The sequence below is a fragment of the Salvelinus fontinalis genome, chromosome 30 (genome assembly GCF_029448725.1).
Source record: "Salvelinus fontinalis isolate EN_2023a chromosome 30, ASM2944872v1, whole genome shotgun sequence".
In the NCBI taxonomy this organism is placed as follows: domain Eukaryota; kingdom Metazoa; phylum Chordata; class Actinopteri; order Salmoniformes; family Salmonidae; genus Salvelinus; species Salvelinus fontinalis.
This window is the reverse complement of record NC_074694.1, coordinates 4,570,490-4,585,868: the sequence shown is the minus strand read 5'-3', so window position 1 is coordinate 4,585,868 and position 15,379 is coordinate 4,570,490. Positions and strand designations below refer to the sequence as shown.

Below are 15,379 nucleotides of genomic sequence, written 5' to 3'. Positions count from 1 at the left end.
TTAAAAATAATAATTATGGAAGCCCTGAATTGCAATGTCCATGCTAAACGGGTTATATCCATGATGAGTCGTCTATCTATCTCTATGACAACAGGTACAACTCTGATATAAAGTTGTCGAGATGCCACATAAGTCCACTTATATCAGTGCATTCGTAACAACATAACCACTACGAAAATTATATTCTATCAAATATGCCCCACGTAGCAAATTACCGATAACAACATCTGTTGACCGAATTCGAAACTCTCATTGACCTACATACAAAAATTCCTCACTTTGTGAGCTCTCTTGAGTTTTTGTTTTGTTGAGCAGACCTGCCTGGAGGAGTGTATTAATCATGCTGTATGTCTCATTGCAGCCAGCACTATTTTTACTTTTACCTTTATTTAACTAGGCAAGTCAGTTAAGAACACATTTTTATTTAACGGCCTACCCCGGCCAAACCCTCCCCTAACCCGGATAACGCTGGGTCAATTGTGCGCCGTCCTATGTGACCCCCGGATCACGGCCAGTTATGATACAGCCCGGGATCGAACCAACTAGCAGATCAAACGAACCACTAAAAGGCAGAAAAACAAAATAAATGACTCTCGAGTAATTAAAAAGAGTAATCCAAAAAGAACGAATCGATTACGGACTGCGCATCACTACTCCACATCCATTCGTTGTCTGACTCGGCTACCTTATCTTTCTGCTAGTTCACACGAGGTCACACCCTGGAGCGGCGAAACCACACGTATTATATCTGATAGACAAAACTGAGAAAGCATCATTATTACCTCAGTGATGGCGGGGATAGCATCCAAACTGCAGCACGACCGGGAGAAGGCGCAGGGCATCGGTTCCAACGCGCGGGCGGTCAAATATCTCGGTCAGGACTTCGAGGCGCTGAAAGCCAGTTGTCTTGAACTCGGGCAGCTTTTTCAAGATGAGCTTTTCGAAGCGATCCCTGTGTCCCTTGGATTCAAAGATCTTGGACCAAATTCCAGTAAAGTTCGTGGTATCAAATGGATGCGACCGATGGTAGGTAACTCGAACCGGGGTCCCTGTCGAATTGGCATAAAAAACATGAAATTATTGCCTCCTTCCTTTTCTGAGAATGAGACCAACATCATAAACAAACCTGTTTTAATGTCTCGATTGTCTCTTGTCAAAGAATTGCTTATATCTTAGAGAGTAAGTGAGATATTTTCAACTTTCTATTTATTTGCTATTTTCCCAGGAGTTGACCTTTAATCCCCAATTTATAGCTGGAGGGGCCACAAGGACAGACATCTGCCAGGGGGCACTGGGTAAGATGTACACACACACACACACACACACACACACACACACACACACACACACACACACACACAATGGACACGTTAAAAAAAAGAGCCAGAATCTCAATTGGTGGGAATGAAACGGAACAAGTCACATCCACTAGATTCCTCAGTTTTAATTGATGAGAAGTTATCAGGGAAAGATCCTATTCAATTTCCCTGCAGCAAATGTTATGGAATATGTTTGTATTATCAGAAAGATTAGTGGGTTGGTTCATCAGGCTTGTTTCCTAACTGTTCACTATACTTTAATTTACTGTATTGTGTCCGGGCCAGTACAGTTCTGTGGAATGAAATAGATCCTAACTGTCACAGTATGTTAAGTCTTTAACCTGCATATGCCTCCTAACTGCAAAAATTACTCATCATAGAAAATACATTTGCAAGACTAGGCACCCTATAATTACCTGGCTCCATCTACAAGACTAGGCACCCTATAATTACCTGGCTCCATCTACAAGACTAGGCACCCTATAATTACCTGGCTCCATCTACAAGACTAGGCACCCTATAATTACCTGGCTCCATCTACAAGACTAGGCACCCTATAATTACCTGGCTCCATCTACAAGACAAGGCACCCTATAATTACCTGGCTCCATCTACAAGACTAGGCACCCTATAATTACCTGGCTCCATCTACAAGACTAGGCACCCTATAATTACCTGGCTCCATCTACAAGACTAGGCACCCTATAATTACCTGGCTCCATCTACAAGACAAGGCACCCTATAATTACCTGGCTCCATCTACAAGACTAGGCACCCTATAATTACCTGGCTCCATCTACAAGACTAGGCACCCTATAATTACCTGGCTCCATCTACAAGACTAGGCACCCTATAATTACCTGGCTCCATCTACAAGACAAGGCACCCTATAATTACCTGGCTCCATCTACAAGACAAGGCACCCTATAATTACCTGGCTCCATCTACAAGACCAGGCACCCTATAATTACCTGGCTCCATCTACAAGACTAGGCACCCTATAATTACCTGGCTCCATCTACAAGACTAGGCACCCTATAATTACCTGGCTCCATCTACAAGACTAGGCACTCTATAATTACCTGGCTGCATCTACAAGACTAGGCACCCTATAATTACCTGGCTCCATCTACAAGACTAGGCACCCTATAATTACCTGGCTCCATCTACAAGACTAGGCACCCTATAATTACCTGGCTCCATCTACAAGACTAGGCACCCTATAATTACCTGGCTCCATCTACAAGACTAGGCACCCTATAATTACCTGGCTCCATCTACAAGACTAGGCACCCTATAATTACCTGGCTCCATCTACAAGACTAGGCACCCTATAATTACCTGGCTGCATCTACAAGACTAGGCACCCTATAATTACCTGGCTCCATCTACAAGACTAGGCACCCTATAATTACCTGGCTCCATCTACAAGACAAGGCACCCTATAATTACCTGGCTCCATCTACAAGACTAGGCACCCTATAATTACCTGGCTCCATCTACAAGACTAGGCACCCTATAATTACCTGGCTCCATCTACAAGACTAGGCACCCTATAATTACCTGGCTCCATCTACAAGACAAGGCACCCTATAATTACCTGGCTCCATCTACAAGACAAGGCACCCTATAATTACCTGGCTCCATCTACAAGACCAGGCACCCTATAATTACCTGGCTCCATCTACAAGACTAGGCACCCTATAATTACCTGGCTCCATCTACAAGACTAGGCACCCTATAATTACCTGGCTCCATCTACAAGACTAGGCACCCTATAATTACCTGGCTCCATCTACAAGACTAGGCACCCTATAATTACCTGGCTCCATCTACAAGACCAGGCACCCTATAATTACCTGGCTCCATCTACAAGACTAGGCACCCTATAATTACCTGGCTCCATCTACAAGACTAGGCACCCTATAATTACCTGGCTCCATCTACAAGACTAGGCACCCTATAATTACCTGGCTCCATCTACAAGACTAGGCACCCTATAATTACCTGGCTCCATCTACAAGACTAGGCACCCTATAATTACCTGGCTCCATCTACAAGACTAGGCACCCTATAATTACCTGGCTCCATCTACAAGACAAGGCACCCTATAATTACCTGGCTCCATCTACAAGACAAGGCACCCTATAATTACCTGGCTCCATCTACAAGACCAGGCACCCTATAATTACCTGGCTCCATCTACAAGACTAGGCACCCTATAATTACCTGGCTCCATCTACAAGACTAGGCACCCTATAATTACCTGGCTCCATCTACAAGACTAGGCACCCTATAATTACCTGGCTCCATCTACAAGACTAGGCACCCTATAATTACCTGGCTCCATCTACAAGACCAGGCACCCTATAATTACCTGGCTCCATCTACAAGACTAGGCACCCTATAATTACCTGGCTCCATCTACAAGACTAGGCACCCTATAATTACCTGGCTCCATCTACAAGACTAGGCACCCTATAATTACCTGGCTCCATCTACAAGACTAGGCACCCTATAATTACCTGGCTCCATCTACAAGACTAGGCACCCTATAATTACCTGGCTCCATCTACAAGACTAGGCACCCTATAATTACCTGGCTCCATCTACAAGACTAGGCACCCTATAATTACCTGGCTCCATCTACAAGACTAGGCACCCTATAATTACCTGGCTGCATCTACAAGACTAGGCACCCTATAATTACCTGGCTCCATCTACAAGACTAGGCACCCTATAATTACCTGGCTCCATCTACAAGACTAGGCACCCTATAATTACCTGGCTCCATCTACAAGACAAGGCACCCTATAATTACCTGGCTCCATCTACAAGACTAGGCACCCTATAATTACCTGGCTCCATCTACAAGACTAGGCACCCTATAATTACCTGGCTGCATCTACAAGACTAGGCACCCTATAATTACCTGGCTCCATCTACAAGACTAGGCACCCTATAATTACCTGGCTCCATCTACAAGACTAGGCACCCTATAATTACCTGGCTGCATCTACAAGACTAGGCACCCTATAAATACCTGGCTGCATCTACAAGACTAGGCACCCTATAATTACCTGGCTCCATCTACAAGACTAGGCACCCTATAATTACCTGGCTCCATCTACAAGACTATGCACCCTATAATTACCTGGCTCCATCTACAAGACTAGGCACCCTATAATTACCTGGCTCCATCTACAAGACTAGGCACCCTATAATTACCTGGCTCCATCTACAAGACTAGGCACCCTATAATTACCTGGCTCCATCTACAAGACTAGGCACCCTATAATTACCTGGCTCCATCTACAAGACTAGGCACCCTATAATTACCTGGCTCCATCTACAAGACTAGGCACCCTATAATTACCTGGCTCCATCTACAAGACTAGGCACCCTATAATTACCTGGCTCCATCTACAAGACTAGGCACCCTATAATTACCTGGCTCCATCTACAAGACTAGGCACCCTATAATTACCTGGCTCCATCTACAAGACTAGGCACCCTATAATTACCTGGCTCCATCTACAAGACTAGGCACCCTATAATTACCTGGCTCCATCTACAAGACTAGGCACCCTATAATTACCTGGCTCCATCTACAAGACTAGGCACCCTATAATTACCTGGCTCCATCTACAAGACTAGGCACCCTATAATTACCTGGCTCCATCTACAAGACTAGGCACCCTATAATTACCTGGCTCCATCTACAAGACTAGGCACCCTATAATTACCTGGCTCCATGTGCACCTTTGTTTAATAAGCTCAATATTTTGTCTATGTACGACATTAATGTGCACCAATTATGCCCTTTCATCCACAAATATTCATCCCTCCTAGACAATTTTACCTAAACCCTTAAATTGATTCTTCCAGGTGAATTCTGAAATCCATCTATATAACACACGACACTGTGATAACCTTCAACCTCCCCGCATCTCACATAGTCAATTACCTATCAGATACCGTACCAGACTATGGAATTCTTATCTTCAAAACCTCATCATACCTCAAGCGAAGACTGGGGGTCAAGCCTGATGAACCAAACTACCCAATAATCTCCTCCATGAAGACTTGGGGGTCAGCTTGATTTAAAAATGTTTAACCAGGCAAGTCAGCTAAGAACAAATACTTATTTTCATTGACAGCCTAGGAACAGTGGGTTAACTGCCTTGTTCAGGGGCAGAACGACAGATTATTACCTTGTCAGGTCGGGGATTTGATCTAGCAACCTTTTGGTTACTGGCACAACGCTCTAACCGCTAGGCTACCTGCTCTAACCGCTAGGCTACCTGGCTCTAACCACTAGGCTACCTGTCTCTAACCACTAGGCTACCTGCTCTAACCGCTAGGCTACCTGCTCTAACCGCTAGGCTACCTGTCTCTAACCACTAGGCTACCTGCTCTAACCGCTAGGCTACCTGACTCTAACCGCTAGGCTACCTGTCTCTAACCACTAGGCTACCTGCCTCTAACCGCTAGGCTACCTGCCTCTAACCGCTAGGCTACCTGCCTCTAACCGCTAGGCTACCTGTCTCTAACCGCTAGGCTACCTGTCTCTAACCGCTAGGCTACCTGCTCTAACCACTAGGCTACCTGTCTCTAACCACTAGGCTACCCGTCTCTAACCACTAGGCTACCCGTCTCTAACCACTAGGCTACCCGTCTCTAACCACTAGGCTACCCGTCTCTAACCACTAGGCTACCCGTCTCTAACCACTAGGCTACCTGTCTCTAACCACTAGGCTACCTGTCTCTAACCACTAGGCTACCTGTCTCTAACCGCTAGGCTACCTGTCTCTAACCGCTAGGCTACCTGTCTCTAACCACTAGGCTACCTGTCTCTAACCACTAGGCTACCTGTCTCTAACCACTAGGCTACCTGTCTCTAACCGCTAGGCTACCTGCTCTAACCGCTAGGCTACCTGCTCTAACCGCTAGGCTACCTGTCTCTAACCGCTAGGCTACCTGCTCTAACCGCTAGGCTACCTGACTCTAACCGCTAGGCTACCTGTCTCTAACCGCTAGGCTACCTGTCTCTAACCGCTAGGCTACCTGGCTCTAACCGCTAGGCTACCTGTCTCTAACCACTAGGCTACCTGTCTCTAACCACTAGGCTACCTGTCTCTAACCACTAGGCTACCTGTCTCTAACCGCTAGGCTACCTGTCTCTAACCACTAGGCTACCTGTCTCTAACCACTAGGCTACCTGTCTCTAACCACTAGGCTACCTGTCTCTAACCACTAGGCTACCTGCTCTAACCGCTAGGCTACCTGTCTCTAACCACTAGGCTACCTGGCTCTAACCACTAGGCTACCTGGCTCTAACCGCTAGGCTACCTGTCTCTAACCGCTAGGCTACCTGTCTCTAACCACTAGGCTACCTGTCTCTAACCACTAGGCTACCTGTCTCTAACCACTAGGCTACCTGTCTCTAACCACTAGGCTACCTGCTCTAACCGCTAGGCTACCTGCTCTAACCGCTAGGCTACCTGCTCTAACCGCTAGGCTACCTGCTCTAACCGCTAGGCTACCTGCTCTAACCGCTAGGCTACCTGACTCTAACCGCTAGGCTACCTGTCTCTAACCGCTAGGCTACCTGTCTCTAACCGCTAGGCTACCTGTCTCTAACCGCTAGGCTACCTGGCTCTAACCGCTAGGCTACCTGTCTCTAACCGCTAGGCTACCTGTCTCTAACCGCTAGGCTACCTGTCTCTAACCGCTAGGCTACCTGTCTCTAACCACTAGGCTACCTGTCTCTAACCACTAGGCTACCTGTCTCTAACCACTAGGCTACCTGCTCTAACCGCTAGGCTACCTGTCTCTAACCACTAGGCTACCTGGCTCTAACCGCTAGGCTACCTGTCTCTAACCACTAGGCTACCTGTCTCTAACCACTAGTCTACCTGTCTCTAACCACTAGTCTACCTGTCTCTAACCACTAGTCTACCTGTCTCTAACCACTAGGCTACCTGTCTCTAACCGCTAGGCTACCTGCTCTAACCGCTAGGCTACCTGTCTCTAACCGCTAGGCTACCTGTCTCTAACCACTAGTCTACCTGTCTCTAACCACTAGTCTACCTGTCTCTAACCACTAGGCTACCTGTCTCTAACCACTAGGCTACCTGCTCTAACCGCTAGGCTACCTGCTCTAACCGCTAGGCTACCTGTCTCTAACCGCTAGGCTACCTGTCTCTAACCACTAGGCTACCTGTCTCTAACCGCTAGGCTACCTGTCTCTAACCGCTAGGCTACCTGTCTCTAACCACTAGGCTACCTGTCTCTAACCGCTAGGCTACCTGTCTCTAACCGCTAGGCTACCTGGCTCTAACCACTAGGCTACCTGTCTCTAACCACTAGGCTACCTGTCTCTAACCACTAGGCTACCTGCCTGAAGATTAACTCTCTCACACACATAATCAAACAACGTTTTTTCTTGTTTCCTGAATGTATCATGTACAATTATAATTAATGTTTTGTTTAACTGACTGAACAATTATTTATATATATATATATTGTAATGAAACAGGCAGGGAGCAGGTCTCGAACCCTCGACCTTCTAGCCCGAGGTCCGGCGCGCTATCGACTGTGCCGCAAAAGCATGCTCAAGCGGCAGAGTCGATTTCCGCGCTTATAAACCCAGGGTCGTTACACTATATATATATAAAAACCTTTTTTTTTTTTTTACTTTTATTAGTGTTGTGGTTTCCATATCCTCACCTGCACACTGTTTTTACCCGTTTCTTTTATCTGGACTGTTTTGTCTTTCACTTTGTTTTTTCATTGTTGCGAATAAATAAAACCTAAAACCAGTCCTGGGGTTTCATGTGATCATCAAACTATTTATTATGTGCATCAAAGATAGAAACAGGACACTGCTCTGTGAGTTTATTACTCTACATGCCGTTCTGAGACTTTCTACCTGTAGAATAGTTCTATGTGGTGGCGACCCGTCATTCAGGGCAGGTGGGGCATATTGTTCTGGCATTAATACTCGTCAAATATGTGACCGTTGGGCTTGATCTGGTCTTATGTAGCAATATTTGAAATTGTGTTTTTTTATATTGGATAAAAGTAGAGACTCAGAGTTACAAAATGGTATATCATACACAGCAGTTGAGGAACAACGGGGAAAGTAATTCTACTTTTGAAAGTTGATAAACTTGTATACCCACTTTTGAGAAAATGACCTTTTAGAATGTTTTGGTACACCTACTGCTCTTTGTTGTCGTTCACACCCTCTTTAAGCTTTAGCCCTACCCATCTCTTTAAGGGTTGATCCGAACGTTTTGTACTAACAGCAGTCAAGCTAACTTGCTAGTTACTTCCAGACACAAATGAGAGAACAGCTCACTGTTCAATACTCGCACTAGCAGAGCTGGTTAGGCTGTTTTCATAATGAGAGATCACTCTGACCATGTTACTCCCCCTAGCAGAGCTGGTTAGGCTGTTTTCATAATGAGAGATCACTCTGACCATGTTACTCCCCCTAGCAGAGCTGGTTAGGCTGTTTTCATAATGAGAGAACACCTCACTCTGACCATGTTACTCCCCCTAGCAGAGCTGGTTAGGCTGTTTTCATAATGAGACATCACTCTGACCATGTTACTCCCCCTAGCAGAGCTGGTTAGGCTGTTTTCATAATGAGACATCACTCTGACCATGTTACTCCCCCTAGCAGAGCTGGTTAGGCTGTTTTCATAATGAGACATCACTCTGACCATGTTACTCCCCCTAGCAGAGCTGGTTAGGCTGTTTTCATAATGAGGCATCACTCTGACCATGTTACTCCCCCTAGCAGAGCTGGTTAGGCTGTTTTCATAATGAGACATCACTCTGACCATGTTACTCCCCCTAGCAGAGCTGGTTAGGCTGTTTTCATAATGAGAGAACACCTCACTCTGACCATGTTACTCCCCCTAGCAGAGCTGGTTAGGCTGTTTTCATAATGAGACATCACTCTGACCATGTTACTCCCCCTAGCAGAGCTGGTTAGGCTGTTTTCATAATGAGACATCACTCTGACCATGTTACTCCCCCTAGCAGAGCTGGTTAGGCTGTTTTCATAATGAGACATCACTCTGACCATGTTACTCCCCCTAGCAGAGCTGGTTAGGCTGTTTTCATAATGAGACATCACTCTGACCATGTTACTCCCCCTAGCAGAGCTGGTTAGGCTGTTTTCATAATGAGACATCACTCTGACCATGTTACTCCCCCTAGCAGAGCTGGTTAGGCTGTTTTCATAATGAGAGAACACATCACTCTGACCATGTTACTCCCCCTAGCAGAGCTGGTTAGGCTGTTTTCATAATGAGAGAACACATCACTCTGACCATGTTACTCCCCCTAGCAGAGCTGGTTAGGCTGTTTTCATGTTACCCCCACCTGCCCTGAATGACGGTTCGCCACTACATAGAACTATTCTACAGTGATTGGTAGAGAGTTGGTGACTGTAACTGTGCTGCTGGACACAATTCTAATTACGCTTTTTTTTTGCCGACGTTTACTGACACAGTCCAAATTCAATGAATGTTGATCGTTTGTAAATTCATCAGTTCTTCAGAGCTCTGGCACACTCAGACGAGAGTGCTCTGAAATTGGAGTAGATGGCCAGACGGAATTTACGAACGCACCCAAAATGGTAACTTGCATAGTGGAGTCTTTTGTTAAGACATGTAGCTAGGTAGCCAGGTAAACAATGAACCATAATCCCAACTCATGATGTTACTACCCTGCATGAATCTGCAGGGAGCTAACCAAACAGGTTCTATGTTAGCTAGTTAACATTGGGCTATAACTAGCCAAGCAAATGGCTCTGAGATACGAATAATAAGTTTATACACGTAACGTTAGCTAGCGAGCCAGCCAAGAAAATGGCTCTTTCTGTCAAAATTAGAAACATGTACAATCTGAAAATGTAGCTAGCTAGACTATCTTACCCGTCCGTATACATCATTGGTGGACACGTCTCCTGTCGGACGCCACGGTTGCCTTTAGTTTGAAGATGTAATCCGGAGGTGTTTTCTCCATCTCTTTAGCGATCAGACTCTAATTCCACTGATTTCAAAACTCGGTCCTCCAGAAAGTGGAGAGCCACACTTATGCAGCTCAACTACACACTACATAAAAAGAGCCGCGTGTCACGTTCCTGACCTATTTCTGTTAGTTTGTTATGTGTGTTAGTTGGTCAGGACGTGAGTTTGGGTGGGCATTCTATGTTTTCTGTTTCTATGTTGGTTTAAGGGTTGCCTGGTATGGCTCTTAATTAGAGGCAGGTGTTTGGCGTTCCTCTAATTGAGAGTCATTTAGGTAGGTTGTTTAACAGTGTTCGTTGTGGGTGGCTGTCTCCTGTGTCAGTGTTTGTCACACCATACGGGACTGTTCGGTTTGTTTTTGTACATCGTCATTTTGTGTAGTCTATTTTCCCTGTTCGTGCGTTCTTCGTGTTTAATGTAAGTTCGTCATCCAGGTCTGTCTACTCCGTGTGTTGTTTTGTTAGTTATAGTGAAGTTCGTGTTTTTTCGTCTTGTCTTTAAATAAATTATGTGTTCACAACCCGCTGCGCCTTGGTTCCATCACTACTCCTCCTTTTCGGTTGAAGAGGAGGAGGACTACCGTTACAGAACCACCCACCAATCCAGAACCAAGCAGCGGTGTAATCGGAGGAAGGGACAGCGCAAGAAGGAGGAATGGACTTGGGACGATGTTTTGGACGGAAAAGGTTGCTACACATGGGAGGAGATCCGGGCTGGAAGGGATCGCCTCACATGGGAACAGCTGGAGGCACTGAGGAGAGCAGAGGCAACCGGAGAAGGGAACCGGCGTTATGAGGGGACGCGTCTAGCACGGAAGCCCGAAAAGCCTGTGAGTACCACCCAAAAATTTCTTGGGGGGGGGCTAAGAGGTAGTGGGCCAAGGGCAGGTAGGAGACCTGCGCCCACTTACCAGGCTAACCGTGGAGAGCGGGAGTACGGGCAGACACCGTGTTACGCAGTAGAGCGCACGGTGTCTCCTGTACGTGTGCATAGCCCAGTGCGGGTTATTCCACCTCCCCGCACTGGTAGGGCTAGATTGAGCATTGAGCCAAGTGCCATGAAGCCGGCTCTACATATCTGGCCACCAGTACGTCTACTTGGGCCGGCTTACATGGCACCAGCTTTACGCATGGTGTCCCCGGTTCGCCTACATAGGCCCGGTGCGGGTTATTCCACCTCTCCGCACTGGGTGGGCGACGGGGAGCATTCAACCAGGTAAGGTTGGGCAGGCTCGGTGCTCAAGGGAGCCAGTACGTTTGCACGGTCCGGTATTTCCGGCACTACCTCCCCGTCCCAGCCCAGTACCACCAGTGCCTACACCACGCACCAGGCTTCCAGTGCATTTCCAGAGCCCTGTTCCTCCTCCACGCACTCTCTCTATGGTGCGTGTCTCCAGTCCAGTGCCTCCAGTTCCGGCACCACGCACTAAGCCACCTGTGCGTCTCCAGAGCCCTGTACACACTGTTCCTTCTCCCCGTACTCGTCCTGATGTGCGTGCACTCAGCCCGGTGCCACCAGTGCCGGTACCACGCACCAGGCATATAGTATGCTTTGAGAGTCCAGTGTGCCCTGTCCCTGCTCCCCGCACTAGGCTTGAAGTGCGTGTCTCCCGTCCGGTGCCTCCAGTTCCGGCACCACGCACCAGGCCTACAGTGCGTCTCAGCCGGCCAGAGTCTGCCGTCTGCCCAACGGCGCCTGAACTGCCCGTCTGCCATGAGCCTACAGAGCCTTCCGCCAGACAGGAGCAGCCAAAGCCTTCCGCCAGACAGGATCAGTCTGAGCCATCCGTCTCCGCAGCGCCATCTGAGCCATCCGTCTCCGCAGCGCCATCTGAGCCATCCGTCTCCCCAGCGCCATCTGAGCCATCCGTCTCCCCAGCGCCATCTGAGCCATCCGTCTCCCCAGCGCCATCTGAGCCATCCGTCTCCCCAGCGCCGTCTGAGCCATCCGTCTGTCCCGAGCCATTAGAGCCGCCCGTCTGTCCCGAGCCGTCAGAGCCGTTAGTCAGTCAGGAGCCGCTAGAGCCATTCGTCAGTCAGGATCTGCCAGAGCCGCCAACCAGACAGGATCTGCCAGGGCCGACAACCAGACAGGATCTGCCAGAGCCGCCAACCAGACAGGATCTGCCAGAGCCGCCAACCAGACAGGATCTGCCAGAGCCGTCAGCCTGCCATGAGCGTCCAGAGCCGTCAGCCAGCCATGAGCGTCCAGAGCCGTCAGCCAGCCATGAGCGTCCAGAGCCGTCAGCCAGCCATGAGCGTCCAGAGCCGTCAGCCAGCCATGAGCGTCCAGAGCCGTCAGCCAGCCATGAGCGTCCAGAGCCGTCAGCCAGCCATGAGCGTCCAGAGCCGTCAGCCAGCCATGAGCGTCCAGAGCCGTCAGCCAGCCATGAGCGTCCAGAGCCGTCAGCCAGTCATGAGCTGTCCCTCAGCCCAGAGCGGCTATTTATCCAGAACTGCCCCTCAGTCCAGAGCTGTCTCTCTGTCCGGAGCTGCCTTTCAGTCCGGAGTTGCCCCTCTATCATGAGCTACCTCTCTATCCTGAGCTACCTCTCTGTCCTGAGCTATCCCTCTGTCCTGAGCTATCCCTCTGTCCTGAGCTATCCCTCTATCCCGGTGCTGCCCCTTGTCTCGATGTTACCCAAAGGATTAAGTGGGTGTAATATGAGGGTGGTCATTTGTAGGGGGAGATGTAAGCTGGGATTGACTATGGTGGGGTGGGGACCTCGCCCTGAGCCTGAGCCACCACCGTGGTCAGATGCCCACCCAGACCCTCCCCTAGACTTTGTGCTGGTGCGCCCGGAGTTCGCACCTTAAGGGGGGGTTATGTCACGTTCCTGACCTATTTCTGTTAGTTTGTTGTATGTGTTAGTTGGTCAGGACGTGAGTTTGGGTGGGCATTCTATGTTTTCTGTTTCTATGTTGGTTTAAGGGTTGCCTGGTATGGCTCTTAATTAGAGGCAGGTGTTTGGCGTTCCTCTAATTGAGAGTCATATTTAGGTAGGTTGTTTCACAGTGTTCGTTGTGGGTGGCTGTCTCCTGTGTCAGTGTTTGTCACACCATACGGGACTGTTCGGTTTGTTTTTGTACATCGTCATTTTGTGTAGTCTATTTTCCCTGTTCGTGCGTTCTTCGTGTTTAATGTAAGTTCGTCGTCCAGGTCTGTCTACACCGTTTGTTGTTTTGTTAGTTATAGTGAAGTTCGTGTTTTTTCGTCTTGTCTTTAAATAAATTATGTGTTCACAACCCGCTGCGCCTTGGTTCCATCACTACTCCTCCTTTTCGGTTGAAGAGGAGGAGGACCACCGTTACACCGCGTTAGACAGGATTACCTACACATACTGCCCAGATCTAATAGACAGGATTACCTACACATACTGCCCAGATCTAATAGACAGGATTACCTACACATACTGCCCAGATCTAATAGACAGGATTACCTACACATACTGCCCAGATCTAATAGACAGGATTACCTACACATACTGCCCAGATCTAATAGACAGGATTACCTACACATACTGCCCAGATCTAATAGACAGGATTACCTACACATACTGCCCAGATCTAATAGACAGGATTACCTACACATACTGCCCAGATCTAATAGACAGGATTACCTACACATACTGCCCAGATCTAATAGACAGGATTACCTACACATACTGCCCAGATCTAATAGACAGGATTACCTACACATACTGCCCAGATCTAATAGACAGGATTACCTACACATACTGCCCAGATCTAATAGACAGGATTACCTACACATACTGCCCAGATCTAATAGACAGGATTACCTACACATACTGCCCAGATCTAATAGACAGGATTACCTACACATACTGCCCAGATCTAATAGACAGGATTACCTACACATACTGCCCAGATCTAATAGACAGGATTACCTACACATACTGCCCAGATCTAATAGACAGGATTACCTACACATACTGCCCAGATCTAATAGACAGAAGCCGCGTTAGACAGGATTACCTACACATACTGCCCAGATCTAATAGACAGAAGCATGCTATATGGCATACCAATCCAAACTCATCTCTCGGCATGTCCATCCCACTCATCAAACCCAATCATGGCATATATATATATATCTCTGTCTGTCTGTCCGTGTCTCTGTCTGTCCGTGTCTCTGTCTGTCTCTGTCTCTGTCTGTCTGTCTGTCTGTCTGTCTGTCTGTCTGTCTGTCTGTCTCTCTCTCTGCTGGGAATTCCACTCGGTGTGGAGAGCAGGGATCGTCTAGACAGTTAGTGTAAAAAAACACATTTTAGCTGTCTAACTAATATATATATATATATCTAACTAATCCCTGTCTTTTATATGACAGTCTGCAGATATATAAATCTATCTAACTAATCCCTGTCTTTTCCCAGGTGACTGCTGGCTGTTAGCAGCTATAGCTTCTTTGACCCTCAACAAACAGGTGTTGTCCCAGGTGGTTCCCAACGGACAGAGCTTCGACAAGGATTATGCTGGCATCTTTCACTTTGATGTACACACACACACACATGGGTGCAACTTTGATTTTAGAATTGGGGGAGGGGTACATAAACTGGTGGGGGTCTTTTTGGGGTCATCTAAAGCGTCCTGCATTTCTACACAATCTAATATTACCCTTTTTGGGTCATTTTGGGGATATTTTTTATTGTAAATAAGAATAGAACCTGTTTCTAAACACTTCTACATGAATGTGGATGCTACCATGACTACGGATATTCGTGAATGAATTTTGAATAATGATGAGTGAGTTTTATAGATCCACAAATATCTATACTGACTGTGATTGGGGCAAAAATATCTACCTTTAGCCAACTTTTGGCTAGCTCTAATAATACATTATTTGACAATAAACGAGCCAAGTTAATTTACTTCTGTTGAAACGGGACAAAACACAGGCTACAAAGCATTTCCATACACACAACAGCTGTTAGATACGGCTACCTGAAAAATAGCTAGAGGATAGAGCTGAACTGGCTGTGGTAGCTAGCTA

At 47.3% G+C, this 15,379-nt stretch overlaps 1 protein-coding gene across 1 annotated transcript in view; it reads left to right on the top strand.

The window, feature by feature from the left end:
- Nucleotides 1-780: 780 nt before the first annotated feature.
- The window catches only part of LOC129828439 (calpain-2 catalytic subunit-like), a 33,036-nt gene continuing 18,437 nt past the window's right edge, over nucleotides 781-15,379 (top strand). Inside the window, exons 1-3 of the mRNA XM_055889486.1 lie at nucleotides 781-1,026; nucleotides 1,226-1,295; nucleotides 14,763-14,881. Coding sequence (XP_055745461.1) covers nucleotides 790-1,026; nucleotides 1,226-1,295; nucleotides 14,763-14,881 — 426 coding nt within the window. The 5' untranslated portion in view covers nucleotides 781-789. The remainder of the gene's footprint in view (nucleotides 1,027-1,225; nucleotides 1,296-14,762; nucleotides 14,882-15,379) is intronic.